The 12,745-nt window shown below is 38.5% G+C and overlaps 1 protein-coding gene and 1 long non-coding RNA gene across 7 annotated transcripts in view; one reads left to right on the top strand and one right to left on the bottom strand.

The window, feature by feature from the left end:
* mmp15b (matrix metallopeptidase 15b) overlaps positions 1-8,494 on the top strand; it is a 40,423-nt gene extending 31,929 nt beyond the window's left edge. For 2 of the 6 annotated variants that reach the window (XM_077201645.1, XM_077201644.1), the window contains exons 9-10: positions 1,114-1,232; positions 2,635-8,494. In XM_077201645.1, the coding sequence (XP_077057760.1) occupies positions 1,114-1,232; positions 2,635-3,122 (607 nt within the window). In that variant the 3' untranslated portion in view covers positions 3,123-8,494. The remainder of the gene's footprint in view (positions 1-1,113; positions 1,233-2,634) is intronic. The other 4 variants (XR_013194616.1, XR_013194615.1, XR_013194617.1 and 1 more) reach the window with 4 other exon arrangements.
* On the bottom strand, positions 8,036-11,246 carry LOC143710652 (uncharacterized). Its single transcript, XR_013194619.1, has 2 exons — positions 11,137-11,246; positions 8,036-9,188 (listed from the first exon to the last, which is right to left on the bottom strand). It is a non-coding gene; the product is annotated as an uncharacterized LOC143710652 (long non-coding RNA).
* Between the last annotated feature and the right edge of the window lie 1,499 nt (positions 11,247-12,745).

Genomic DNA, 12,745 nt, shown 5'->3' with positions numbered 1-12,745 from the left:
AAGGCTGCATTATGTCATCTTACCTGAGCATTTGAATGCGCAAATAACTTCATAACACCATGATCCGCCTGGAATGAAGAAAGTGATCAGCTTGAATGATAATCAAAATGGTAAACAAGCACTGGTTTGTATATCTGCAGTGCTAATTTCTGTTTATGGAAAATATTGACAATTGATACCTGCTATAGACAGTTATTTCCTTACATGCACGTAGTCTGTAGCCTGTAGTCTTTCTGATGTGATCAAGCACAGATTTTCTTTATGTTGGCTTGGTGCGTCACTGCCTTTGCTGGATCTGGTCTTAATCTTGGTCAAGGGTGGTCTGATCAAAAGTGGTCCGCTGAGAGAGATTGATGTTTACTCATGGTATTAACACATCTCACCTTTTTCTTCAGTGACCAGTCTAGATTGTATTTCATAGAGGAGAGGTTGACTATTTTTTGACTACATTTAACCATTTTCCAATAAATGGGTCAATGACGCTACATCAAAAATACATAAATACATGAATTTTAATACATAAAATTCATACATACATTGAACTGAATACACCTATGATATAATTTCCATTTCTAAATTAAAAAAGGTAATTTTAATATTTTTAAAGGAGCACAAAGTCAAAAATATCAGAGATACAATTGTCCTGATATCATAAGGTTTTCGTTCATTATTTTTCGAAACTCTTTTCATGAGGGATTTTTTCCCTTTAAGTAGTTAAACATAATATTTTATTAGAATTTCCTAGAGAGAAAAACAACAACCACTTAAATGCTTACTGGTGTTAAGTCTCTTAAAATATCACATCATTTGACCTCATTATTTTTTTTTATGTATTATTCTTTTTTTAAAAAAACTTTTAAAGTCATACAAACCTGGCAAAGTTTTAAGCCCTTGATTTGCGACAATGATAACATCCTTCAGTGTTTGTTTCGCATTAGCATTTATGATACAAATGCAAAGTGAGCACCTTGAAAGTGGTGTGCACTTATGATCAGATCACCTGCTATTGGATGTTCATTTTATATGTAAATCAGGTCACTGTGCTGTTGCTGAAACAGTTGCATCAAGGAAAGTCAGAATGATATGCATTGAACTGTGTTTGATAAACGACAGGTACTGGCGCTTTAATGAGCACACCAGGGCCGCGGATCAGGACTACCCTAAACCAATCAGTGTGTGGGGCACTTCTGTGCCGTCTTCTCCCAAGGGGGCTTTCCTCAGCGATGATGGAGGTGAGTGAGGGAAGTGGTGTGTGGGGTTGATGGGTCATCTAGAGCCTGTCATCTAATGTACTGGATGGATGGGGATCAAACAGACGGTGAAACAAAGAAATTGAGAGAAGGTAATGCATGACATTTGATTTCAGAAAGTAATGCAATATGGTCGGGAAACACTTACATCACTGAAAGCTCTTTCCCATTTAAAGGAATGTTCCTGCAAGTCAAACAGGATCTGTGGCATGATATCAATAACCATAGATATTAATTTTGATTTAAAGGAATAGATAAATTGTCTTAATTTACTCATTCACATGTAGTTTCAAACCTGTGACTTTCTTTATTCTGTGGAACTAAGGCTGCATGATATATTGTTTTAGCATCGATATTGTGATGTGTGCATCCACAATAGTCACATCGCAGGATGTGCGCTTTCAAGTATAGGGATCGTAGTTGATCACCAGATTAATTGCAGTTTAACCATCATAGAGCAAAAGAGCACGTGTTTTAGGTTGCGTCCGTTTAAACATTCACCATATTCAGTTCTCTCTCGCGTGTATTTGTACTTGATCGAACACATAGACGCAAGATGATGTCAACATGCTCATCACGGCGAGAATCCCCTTAAACAGTCATGGCTTACATGAACGTAAACGGTTGAGAAAGAAAACAAATGCATATCATTATTGGATCTGTGCATTTGATCTTAAAGTGACAGCAGCCGATTATTCCTGCTGCTATCTGTGTCATTAATGTTGATCAAACTATAAAATACAAATATAAAATCACTTTTGTTGCTTTAACAAAGATTCATTATATTTCATTTATACAGTTAAGGCTATGCAGTGTAATTTTACATTTGATTATTCAATTTCCGTACCTGAATACTGTTAGACTTACCTGAAAAACATAAAGCACTCTTTATTTAATTTGTATCTATTGTATTTATCTATGCAGATGCACTTCCCTACAAAATCATTCTAAATGATTAATTCTTTCCAAATAGAGCTATTCAAGTCATCTGTTGAAATTGTTTTCGTATCGCAATATATGTTGCAGAAATACAAAATATCGCAATGTCAATACCCCCCCCCCCCCCCAATATCGTGCTGCCCTATGTGGAACAAAAAAGAAGATATTTTGTAGAATTTTGGTTCTTCAATGGATAATTGAAACAAGCATTTTCTGTAAAGCAGCTTGAAGCAATATGTATTGTGAAAAGCGCTTTACAAATAGAATTAATTTGAACTGAAATGAAATTGATTTAGTGTGTGCTTGCAGGTGGAACTGAAATGTGTATTATGTGCATAATATTTTCCCCAATCAGTCAGTGAATAAAGTAATGACCAGATAATCTAAATTTAGTTTGTATGCGGTGATGCACAATTTTCACTCTCCAACTTTGTCTCTCACACAGCTCATACTTACTTCTACAAGGGTTCAAAGTACTGGAAATTTGACAACCACAGAATGACGAGCGAGCCGGGCTACCCAAAGTCCATTCTTAGAGACTTCATGGGCTGTAATGTGGACCTCGATCCTGACATAGACACCGACGTGGACCCGGGACGCAAGTTGCCTGATCGGCCCCCCTTCAACCCAGATGCTGGCCGAGATAAGGACAAAGACAAAGACAAGGACAAAGACAAGGGCAAGGACAAGGATACGGACAACACCAATGACGTGGACTCTAAAGAAGAGACGGAAGAGAAAACGAATGAGGTGGACGTGGTTCTGAAGATAGATGAAACGCAACGTACCATGAACATCATCATGGTGACGGTACCCCTGGTCCTGGTGCTGTGCATCTTGGGATTGATTTACGCTATTATCAACACACTACAGAGGAAAGGAGCACCCAAGTATTTAGTGCACTGCAGACGTTCAATGCAGGACTGGGTTTAACCTCTCAGAATGATCCCCGATCCCTGTTCTGCCCTTCCATTTCACATGCCCTAAAACTTTGCACACACAAAACACCAACATAAACATGCTTACAAACACACACACATGTATACACACAGATACTGACACACACACTTTCATGTTCACCCTTCTTTTCCTTTCCCATGGTGCTTTCCTAACATGTTGTCTAGTCTATTTATATAAGAAAGTTTGCACATTGATTTTGTTGTTGGGCTTTCCTTTTCATAATATTTTCTTTTCTTTTGAATCAGTTGTTTTTGGGGTTTTCTTAATTTCTGTTTTGAAGATGTCACAATCTAGATCTCCAATCACTGCGTAAAAGATGAACGGGAAGTCTTGCAGAGCAAAAAGTGTGGGAAAAGGAATATTTCTGCATCCATTCACCTTTTCTCAGGACTCTCAGCTGTGGTTTTCCAACCGACCGGGCAAGTCATAATACATCATCGTAAAGACTATAAAGACTGTGGCCGCTTCTATCATAACTTGTTGGTAATATGTTGAAATACAGCGAAGTCCAAACGTCTGAGACCACAAGGAAAGTCTGGGATTGAGAGACTAATTTAAACCTGAAAATTTCTAGATTTTTAAAAAAGCAACACATTTTGAATTATTTTTGTTCATGCAGCTTGAGTGTTGCTGTCAAAGTAAAGAAATTCACGCTTATTTAAGTTCAAACGGTCATTCTCATAATATTTTTAATGTAGAAAACATTTATTGCATTAAGAAAATTAAACATTCTCAACGAGTGGTCTCCGACTTTTAGACCTTTCTTTTTGGTGTCAGTTCACAAGCAACTGGACCTGGTTATTCAACCATTAACTTCGTCCAATTGTGTTTGATTGCATTTTACCTGCTATTTCTTTTGGTGTCAAAATAGGGACTTTTCTCTACGTTTTGCTTACCTAGTGCATTTTATTGCCCCTTGTTTTAACATTTATTATGTGGTTCCGTCCATATTTGTAGAGCCCTTTTGACTTTTTTTCTTGCAAGCTGGTGTGTTTTTATCTCCAACAGTGCCGTGATCCTGTGGCGATTATACTTTTTATTGTCTGAGCAGTATAATGATTAGGTTGGTTTCATTTACGGGGGGTTGAAAAAGCTTGAGGCATTGAGAGAGTGTATATTTATATAATAGCTTTACATTGTTCAATCAAATGAAAATATGAAAAATAGAACTATAAAATACATACCACTAGCGTACACCAATTTAAAATGCGAAAATAGCTTCTTGGTGCCCAATTATAAATAAAAGCCTTAGTAGGGGCTCACTGTTGTAGGGAATGTTAGGTAATAGTCTAATTTAAAAAACAGCAGGGGATTGAAAACCATTGGTAAGCTCCTCTTTCCCAAACCCAAAGCTCTCCCTACCAAAGAAATGTCACTCGTCATGACAAAGGTGGGGTGAGACAATAGGGAAAGAAGCAAGGACAACTGTGAGTTCAGAAGGAAAGGGTTAAGTTGCAGAAACCTTATATCTGAAGTCTTTGCGAAAGGACTTAGTGTGTTTATAGAGTTTGAACTGGATTATATTACAGTGGTGGGGATATTTTAGGGGTGGGGGTGTAATAAACAAACAGCCAGGAGTGGGATAAACCCATTGCCAGCTCCCTCTCCAAGGCTGAAACATACTTGTACACAAGTATGTGATCATATATTATTTAGGTGTCTCAATTGTATGTGTTGCATTCTCAGAATTGCCTCAAGGGGTGCTATATCAGACATTAGTGTAAACGTTCTTCTATGGCCAGATATTTAATCACTATCTGGAAGCAACAGTTTGGGAATCTTGCTGAGCAAGTTTTGGTTAAACTGTAGACATGTTTCTAGCTAGCTACCTGAATAAAACGTTTAATGAATCTTGACATTTTAAGGGGTACCTCCATTGCCTCACCCTGAGGTTTGAATACGAATGCACGTTAGTGTATCCGACGAGACCGTACACTTGCAGTGCATTGGCCTCGCATTCACATCTGCGTTATCATACTTGCTTAGAGTATATTTTTGGCCTCAGCTTGAGCCGCTTGGTAGATAGTGTGTGTAGCAATGCCATCCCTATATGAGAGCGTGTTGGCACACATTGCCAGGGTCCACTGCCAGTTATTTTTGGAGCGCATTCCTTGACCAGCAGAGGAAACAGGATCCCTGTTTCATTCACGACTTATTCATGCTGATGTGATCTACTAGGCAAAGTAGGCAAATTAGTCAATTTTCCTAACATTGTAAGATATAACTGCTGCCAGGTAGGTCTGTGTTTGCTTTCTGTGGTGTTTGCTTAGTCTTGTGTCTAACCTACATAAACACAGGTAGTATACTAGGACACGGAAAGCATTGAAAAACAAACCGCCGCCATTTTTTAAAGTGCCTCAGACAAAATCTCTGTCATTTACCCTTCGCAATCAGCGAGAGAGTACCTCCCTTTTTGTAGTGGAAGATGTAGACGTCGAGGAGAGAACGAAAGTGAGTGGCATTATAAATATTGCCCTGTCAGACAAGGTAGAGCAGAAAGCACTTCGATATATATTATTGGGAGAGTAGAGGAGACACAGGACAGTCATGACCGGAATGCTGTCACTGATGAATCCCGGCGAATACAGTTGCCAGGCGATCCGCCCCTCCTCACGGTGCTCCTGTCGTCCGGGGAGATTTGGAGGAGAGTTAATCAGACATAAAAGCTCTTCCGTCCCTCCCCAGACGCCCTTTACCTTCTCCTCCACTCACCCAGATCAATGAGGAATACATAAACAGGCTTGAAGGATATCTGAAACGCTCACTCTCAGGCGCTCACTCAGGCCTTATTCCCACTACTACAGCCCATTCTTTGTCTTATTTTAATACTCCTTTATGGCCTTTTTCCATAATCTGCCACTTTTTTTCTTTTTTTAAGTACCATGATATTGTCATGGTCTTTTGGTACATACTGTAGTACCATGGCAATACCATTCTTTTTGGACACAACCATGATGGTTATGCAATGGTATTCTTAGAGTCAAATCATCTACATAAATAGTAATCATTAGTATGGTATTAAGGGTCAGGTCATGGTTCTTTGAGATCTCTAGTGGCACACATCTTTGGAGCCCCATCCTTCCTATTTCTCTCTATATATAATATAAATCATCCTGCATTAGGTAACACAATTAGGGAAAACATGTTTTGGTCGAATTGTCACTTTGGTTGCTGTAGTGATCCTAGGGGTCCCAAAAGGTCAGCAAATGCTGTATTCGCTGAGGTGATCAGGGCCCTATTGGTCAGTCTGGGCTGTATTCACTAAGAGGTGCTATGGGTTCATTTGCTCTGTATTACCTGAGGGGCCCCATTTGTCAGAAGAGGCCCGGGGCCCTACTGATCATGTCCCACTGTATGAGCCCGGGGGCTTAGTGTTCTTGTCTCATTATATGTGCCCAGGGCCCTAGTGGTCATGTCTCATTATATGTGCCCAGAGGAACGGGGCCCTAGTGGTCATGTCTCATTATATGTGACCAGAGGCCGAGGCCCTAGTGGTCATGTCCCATTATATGTGCCCAGAGGCCCGAGGCCCTAGTGGTCATGTCCCATTATATGTGCTCAGGGTCCCTGGGCCCTAGTGGTCAGCTTCAGCTGTATACACCAAGGACCCTTGTGATGAGTCCCCTTTACCAGTCCTTTTGGCAGTCTTTGGCACGGCTGTAGGCTCGGGCGGCCCCTGGGAACTGGCACCACTGGTTCGGTCCATAATCCAGTCCTGATGTTATATATATCTGATATATTCACTGTACCATGGTACCATCAGAGTAAAGGTCCTTGCACACTGAGTCCGAAATTTTCACACGTTAAAAAATAAATACGACCACACGTTGTGTCAATCACGTTTACACACTGCCTCCGAAACTTTCGTCCGTCATAAAAAAAATTGGATCGGGTCCAACTGTCCATAGCAAACAATTTGAGAGTTTTTTTTTTTTTTTTTTTTTTTTTTGACATTTCAGAGCCACCGAATGATGAATACGAAAAAACGCATACGAATATTTCAGACTCAGTGTGCAAGGACCTTAAGTAAAGTAGTATGCATTTAAAACTGTATTACTAAGTACGTTTGTTTCTACACTGTTTTTGTCTGTCTGACTTTTTTTCCAGAAATGATAAGGGTGACTAAACAAGATTGTGATAGACAATGACTGATGAATAATCAAAACGGTCTGTTTATTAGTATGTGATAGCATAGATTTTAAGGTCTAATATTTTCACCGTCATCTCAAATCAACTCTTGGCCAAGTTTAGGACTGGCTCTTATAACAATGGCCCCTCTCTCTTGCTGCATTATTGTCCTGCACATTGCTTCTGGCCAACAGGAAGATAGACTGGGCCCTCGGCCAGGGCCACAAAGCTTCCTCCCACCGGCCCTCACACTAGCATTGCATACTAACAACAGTCTCTGTTCAGAAGGCTGGGAGTGTAAATCATGGACGTTGACAGTTTTGGTCACACCGTTCCCATAAACGTAGCTCAGGACCACTGCTATTTTATGCAATGATGGGTTTTTTCATCACAGTTAAGTGGAGTTTGACCACCCAAATGGACAGTACAGTGACACTACATATGCCATGTGACTTCTCTCTCTGTGTGTATGTATATTCTCCTGATATAAACTTGAGCTCTGATCAGAGGTGCCTCTAAGAACATCCGTCCACACCATTTATTAACCAGCTGCAGTTATTAGACTGCAATCATTGTTAGGTTACTGAATAAATAGCCAAAAAATGTTGAGACAATATGTTGTCTTCACTTTTGTGGAATCAGCTGAGCAGAATGAGGCGGTGTGTTTGCTCTTGCCTGGATTATTCTGTGTCGAGGGTAGATTCAATATCAAATCAAGCCTGTTGTGTTACAATGCATCTAGGCATGCACATTGTCTAGAAGGGAATCTCACTTTACTTAATGAGCCTTACAAAAACATGCTGTTTAAAACTAGACGGAGCATTTCAGACAAAATATGCAGTAGTAGCAAATCACTAACATTTAAAGCAATGCTGTTAATGTGCACAACGTTGTGCTGCAGTGTTTTTTTAAACACCTCATCGTCTTTATTAATAATGATAAAATTAAATTTAGATTCAGTTAATATTTTTTCTTAATATTATCTTAAATTTGGTCATTTTTAAAATTGTAAATAGTGCCTTTTCAATGTTTTCTTTTGTGTTTTTTGTTAAATAGGTGTTTACCTTGTTAATAACATTCCGATTTGTGTTTTTGATTTTTTTCTTATGTAGAAACTGAGGATTTTATACATTTGTGTTTGTTCACATCTTCTGAGTGTGTTTAACTATCCATGCTGGACATGTAAACAGTAATAAAAGAAAAAATATGTTAAAGAATCAAGTCTCCGTTTTCTGTTGAAGTTCCAGTTACTTCTCAAACATGTCTTCTCAAAGTAAACATGAAATCAAAATCGACCTAATTTACACTGTAAAAAATGATATGATCAATAAGTTGACAACATATGTTTTTACACTGCTTTAACTCATTAAAATAAAGTTAAGCAATTTTCAACTTTGTTACACAAGATTTTTGAATCAGTTTAATGTAACTTAATTAGAAATGACTTAAACGTCCAAGTTGATTGTACTTAATTTAAGGCAGCAACTTTTTTTTTTACAGTGTACTTACTTTACACACATTTGTGGTCTTGTGAACAATTCAACAGTGCATCGCATTAAGTAAAATAAGTTGCAAATACAATATCATGTTGACTTTAAACCTTTTAAAGTCATAACATTTAATTTATAAAAATAAAATTAGCCAATACTTTTGAGAATGCATAAAAAAGCATTGATTCACTCTCTAATGTTCATTGTTGTGTTTGCCTTTCATGGTTGCCCGTGTTTTGTACAGTGCAGACCTCCAGGGATCTCCAGTGTAAACAAGCCGTGTCCTTCCCAACCCCCATCGCTGGGCTCTCCTCTCTCCCAGGAGAAAGATCGGGTCCCTGAATCAGCCTGAGCTTCCTCTCCCTCAGGAAAGAGCAGGGCCGCATGGGCCATGGGAGACGGGACGGGATATTTATAGTTGCTGAAATACAAAGAGAAAAGATGAGAAGCATAAAGAGCAGGTGCCACAACGTGGACTGTTGAAATCCAAGCAGACACAAATCCAGAGTGTGCTGTTGATTTATACACTGATTTTAATCATTATCATGCGCAGGAAGCTTTATGGATCAGTTTCAGGCTGTCTCAGACACCCGGTGAACCACCATGAACCGCCTATATCAGGTGTCCAATCCTGTTCCTGCAGATCCACCAGATCCAACACACCTGTCTGTAATGTGCTCACGTGCTCCTGAAGATCTTAAATATCTGCGCCAGTTGTTTTATCAGGGTTGGAGCTGAACTTTGTAGGATCTCCAGAAACAGGATTGGACACCCCTGACCTAGATCAACAAAACTCAGCTAATGTTTCCTCCCTGTTATGTCCTTTTCCATCTCAATATCTGTGTTGATAAAATAGCAATGACAAAACTCCCAACTTTGCTAAACTCCCCATCCCCTTTATGTCCGGAATAACACTATCATTCTTCTCTTTCCGCTGTGTACTAATTTTCTGAATGTATGGATGACCTTACACAACTGTTCAAAGTGTTTTTTTTAAAGAAATTAATATTTTTATTCAGTAAGGATGCACTAAAATGAATGACAGCAAATACTTTTACCTTGTTACAAAAATTCTGTTTCAAATCAATTCTGTTCTTATGAACTCTATTTTTATCAAATAATCCACAAAACACTATGTAGCACAACTGTGTTCAACAGTTATTATGATAATCAGAAATTTTTCTTGAGCAGCAAATCAGCATTTCAGAATTATTTCTGAAGGATCATGTGACACTGAAGAATAAGATGCTGAAAATTCAGCTTTGCATCACAGGAATAAATTACATTTTATAATATATTAAATAGAAAACAGTTACTTTTAATTGTAAGAATATTTCACAATATTACTGTTTTTACTGTATTTTTTCTTTACAAAAATATGCATGTAACAGATTTCTTAGTAAAACATTTTTAAAAAAACCTTACTGACCCATAAAGGTACATTTGTCTAAAGGTGCTGTAAACGGAGGCATGTATTGCAAAAATAGTAATATGAGTTTAATGTGTTAGGTAAATTTGTCTTGACTTTATATTTCCAATGTAATGAATGGACCAGAATCAGCCCTGAGCTTTTTCATGAGACTCATTGGGACCATTTTAAACCAAAATTTTTTATTACACATGCAAAATAACAATTTTATTTCCAAAACAATAACTGAAATGGAAAAACCACTCGCTGAACACGTGTTAAGTGTAGCCTATTTCTTTAACAAACCCCAGGTGGGGATCTGAAAGTAATTAACTCAGAATTAAGTAGAATCATATGACAAAAATAGTAAGAATAGCAGGTGTATAGCAACTGTAATGAGTTGTTTTAACTCAATACATTGAGTTAAAACAAGCAGGCAGAGCAGAAAGTTAGGAGTACGCTATATTCAAACTGGCTGAATTCAAAATAGCATGCTAGCCTGCAGTTCTTACTATTTTTGTCATATGATTCTACTTAATTCTGAGGTAATTACTTTCAGATCCTAACCTGGTGTTTGTTAAAGAAACACACTTAACACTCACTCCTCCCTGAGGCACCTGCTATTTCCTAACAGATCGTCTTGAAGAAAACAGGTGGTCTGTCGCTAACATGCTTGGTTACATTTTGACAGCATCCCCCCACTCCATTCACATGTCGTCCCGGCTGGGGAATGAGGTCAGTGTTTTCTAGCAGAAAGCATGTGGTTTGGAGTGTTTATTTGTGGAAGAATAATGCTGGGCAGAGATCGCACACCATAACATCTCTCCATAAAAACCCACGACTCTAACAAGACCCAGCAAGCACATTCTTTCTTTGGATTTATATGGTTTCCTTCACGAACAATTTCAAGATTTCCTCCGCTAAACTTGTAAACAACACAGACCAAAACAACTTAACACACCTTTTAATTGCGCACGTCTGATGCGAGCCATGGGTTTTTTCCTTCATCTGTGAATGTTTCATAACACACGACGAACACCTGCAGCTCTGAGGCGTTTTCTTTAAACGAATCCTCCAAGGGCATGCCTGTTTTTCTAACCTGACACACTTTTGACCACACACTTGTAACCCTAGAAGCAGGCGTTCAATGCTTGGTCAGCTTCTCAGCCCGAGGCCAGACGAAACACTGATGGACAGCTCTGAAGACTGAAGGTACACAATGGGTTAAAGAACAATGGCTGAGCAGAAAGGTGGCTATTAGGATGTTGTGGAAACTTTATTCCTCCAAGGGTCTTTAAACTATTTCCTGATCAGTAATGTTGTCAACAAAGTCCACTTAGTGCAGGTCACATTGAATGCATTAGCACTATCGAAAAAAAAAAAAAGTCATACGGGAAAAGGAAATCCAAGTTTAATATGAAGGGTTTTAACTGACATTCTGCTCATATCATTTTCATACCTCTTATGAAAAGACCTGCACTTAATTGTATTAAATGTCGACATGTAGGCTATAGGCCTACTTCAAATCTCAAACATGTATTTTTTTAAACAACTACTTGCAGATAGCTAATATAATAAAATAAGTTGACACTTTACATTAATGTTCCCTTTGTAGAGGGTTTATAAGGGTGTTCATTAGACTAATAACTAATTTACAATTGCATAAATCGTTGATAAGCAGTTATAACTGCATTCGTATAAAAAGGGTGACTTTAAAGGTGCATTGTGTAATATTTCTGAGGATCTATTGACAGAAATGCAATGTAAGATCCATAACTATGTTTTCAGTGGTGTATAAAGACCTTGCATAATGAACCGTTATGTTTTTATTACCTTAGAATGAGACATTTATATCTCCATAACCGCGTGCGCCCCCTTCTATACATGGGTTCCTTGTATACAAACACTACCGGATGCGCGCGCATCCAGGGGGCCAAAAACCGCTATCTGTTATGCCGAGTTATGTAAAAGAACATTGTAATTAACGTAGATATCGCATTGTTTGTAATTTCTTGTTGACTCAATAATAAACTACAATTTCAGAGTTGGATCTGTTTGTTTGTGTTTCATATAACATTATAAAACGTCCAACATTTTACGAATCAAAATCCGGACATACTGTGATGCATGTATGAATTATCATGTTAGACTAAGTTGGTAGTGTAATAGCCTCTATAGAGCTCGAATTTGCTTTTATATAAGTTAACCTTGTTTACGTTACTTTACGACCTGCAACATATCATGACTGCACACATAAAACGTTACTCTACTGTAAATCAAAGATTTGACGATGGATTATGTGGGAGGCTACCTAGCTCCGACCGTGGCGATTATATTAAAAAACGTACTCTCAGCAATGGTGAGATCTTGCCGGATCCCTACGCAATTCCTGACGATCTTTGGATTGTGGATGACAAGAAGTGGCCAGCAATTGTATGGCCTGATATATATAATTATCTAATTCAGACACCAAGTGTGTAGGATATACAAGAGAAATGATTCGAGCGTACAAATCCCTTGATGCATAGGCCTACAACTACGTGGCTACTATGTGGTCATGTGCAGCTCGT

The sequence above is a fragment of the Siphateles boraxobius genome, unplaced genomic scaffold, assembly GCF_051911475.1.
Source record: "Siphateles boraxobius isolate OS27281-9 unplaced genomic scaffold, OSU_SipBor_1 48, whole genome shotgun sequence".
In the NCBI taxonomy this organism is placed as follows: domain Eukaryota; kingdom Metazoa; phylum Chordata; class Actinopteri; order Cypriniformes; family Leuciscidae; genus Siphateles; species Siphateles boraxobius.
Note: the sequence above shows the minus strand (reverse complement) of the source record. Positions and strands in the feature narration are given on the sequence as shown.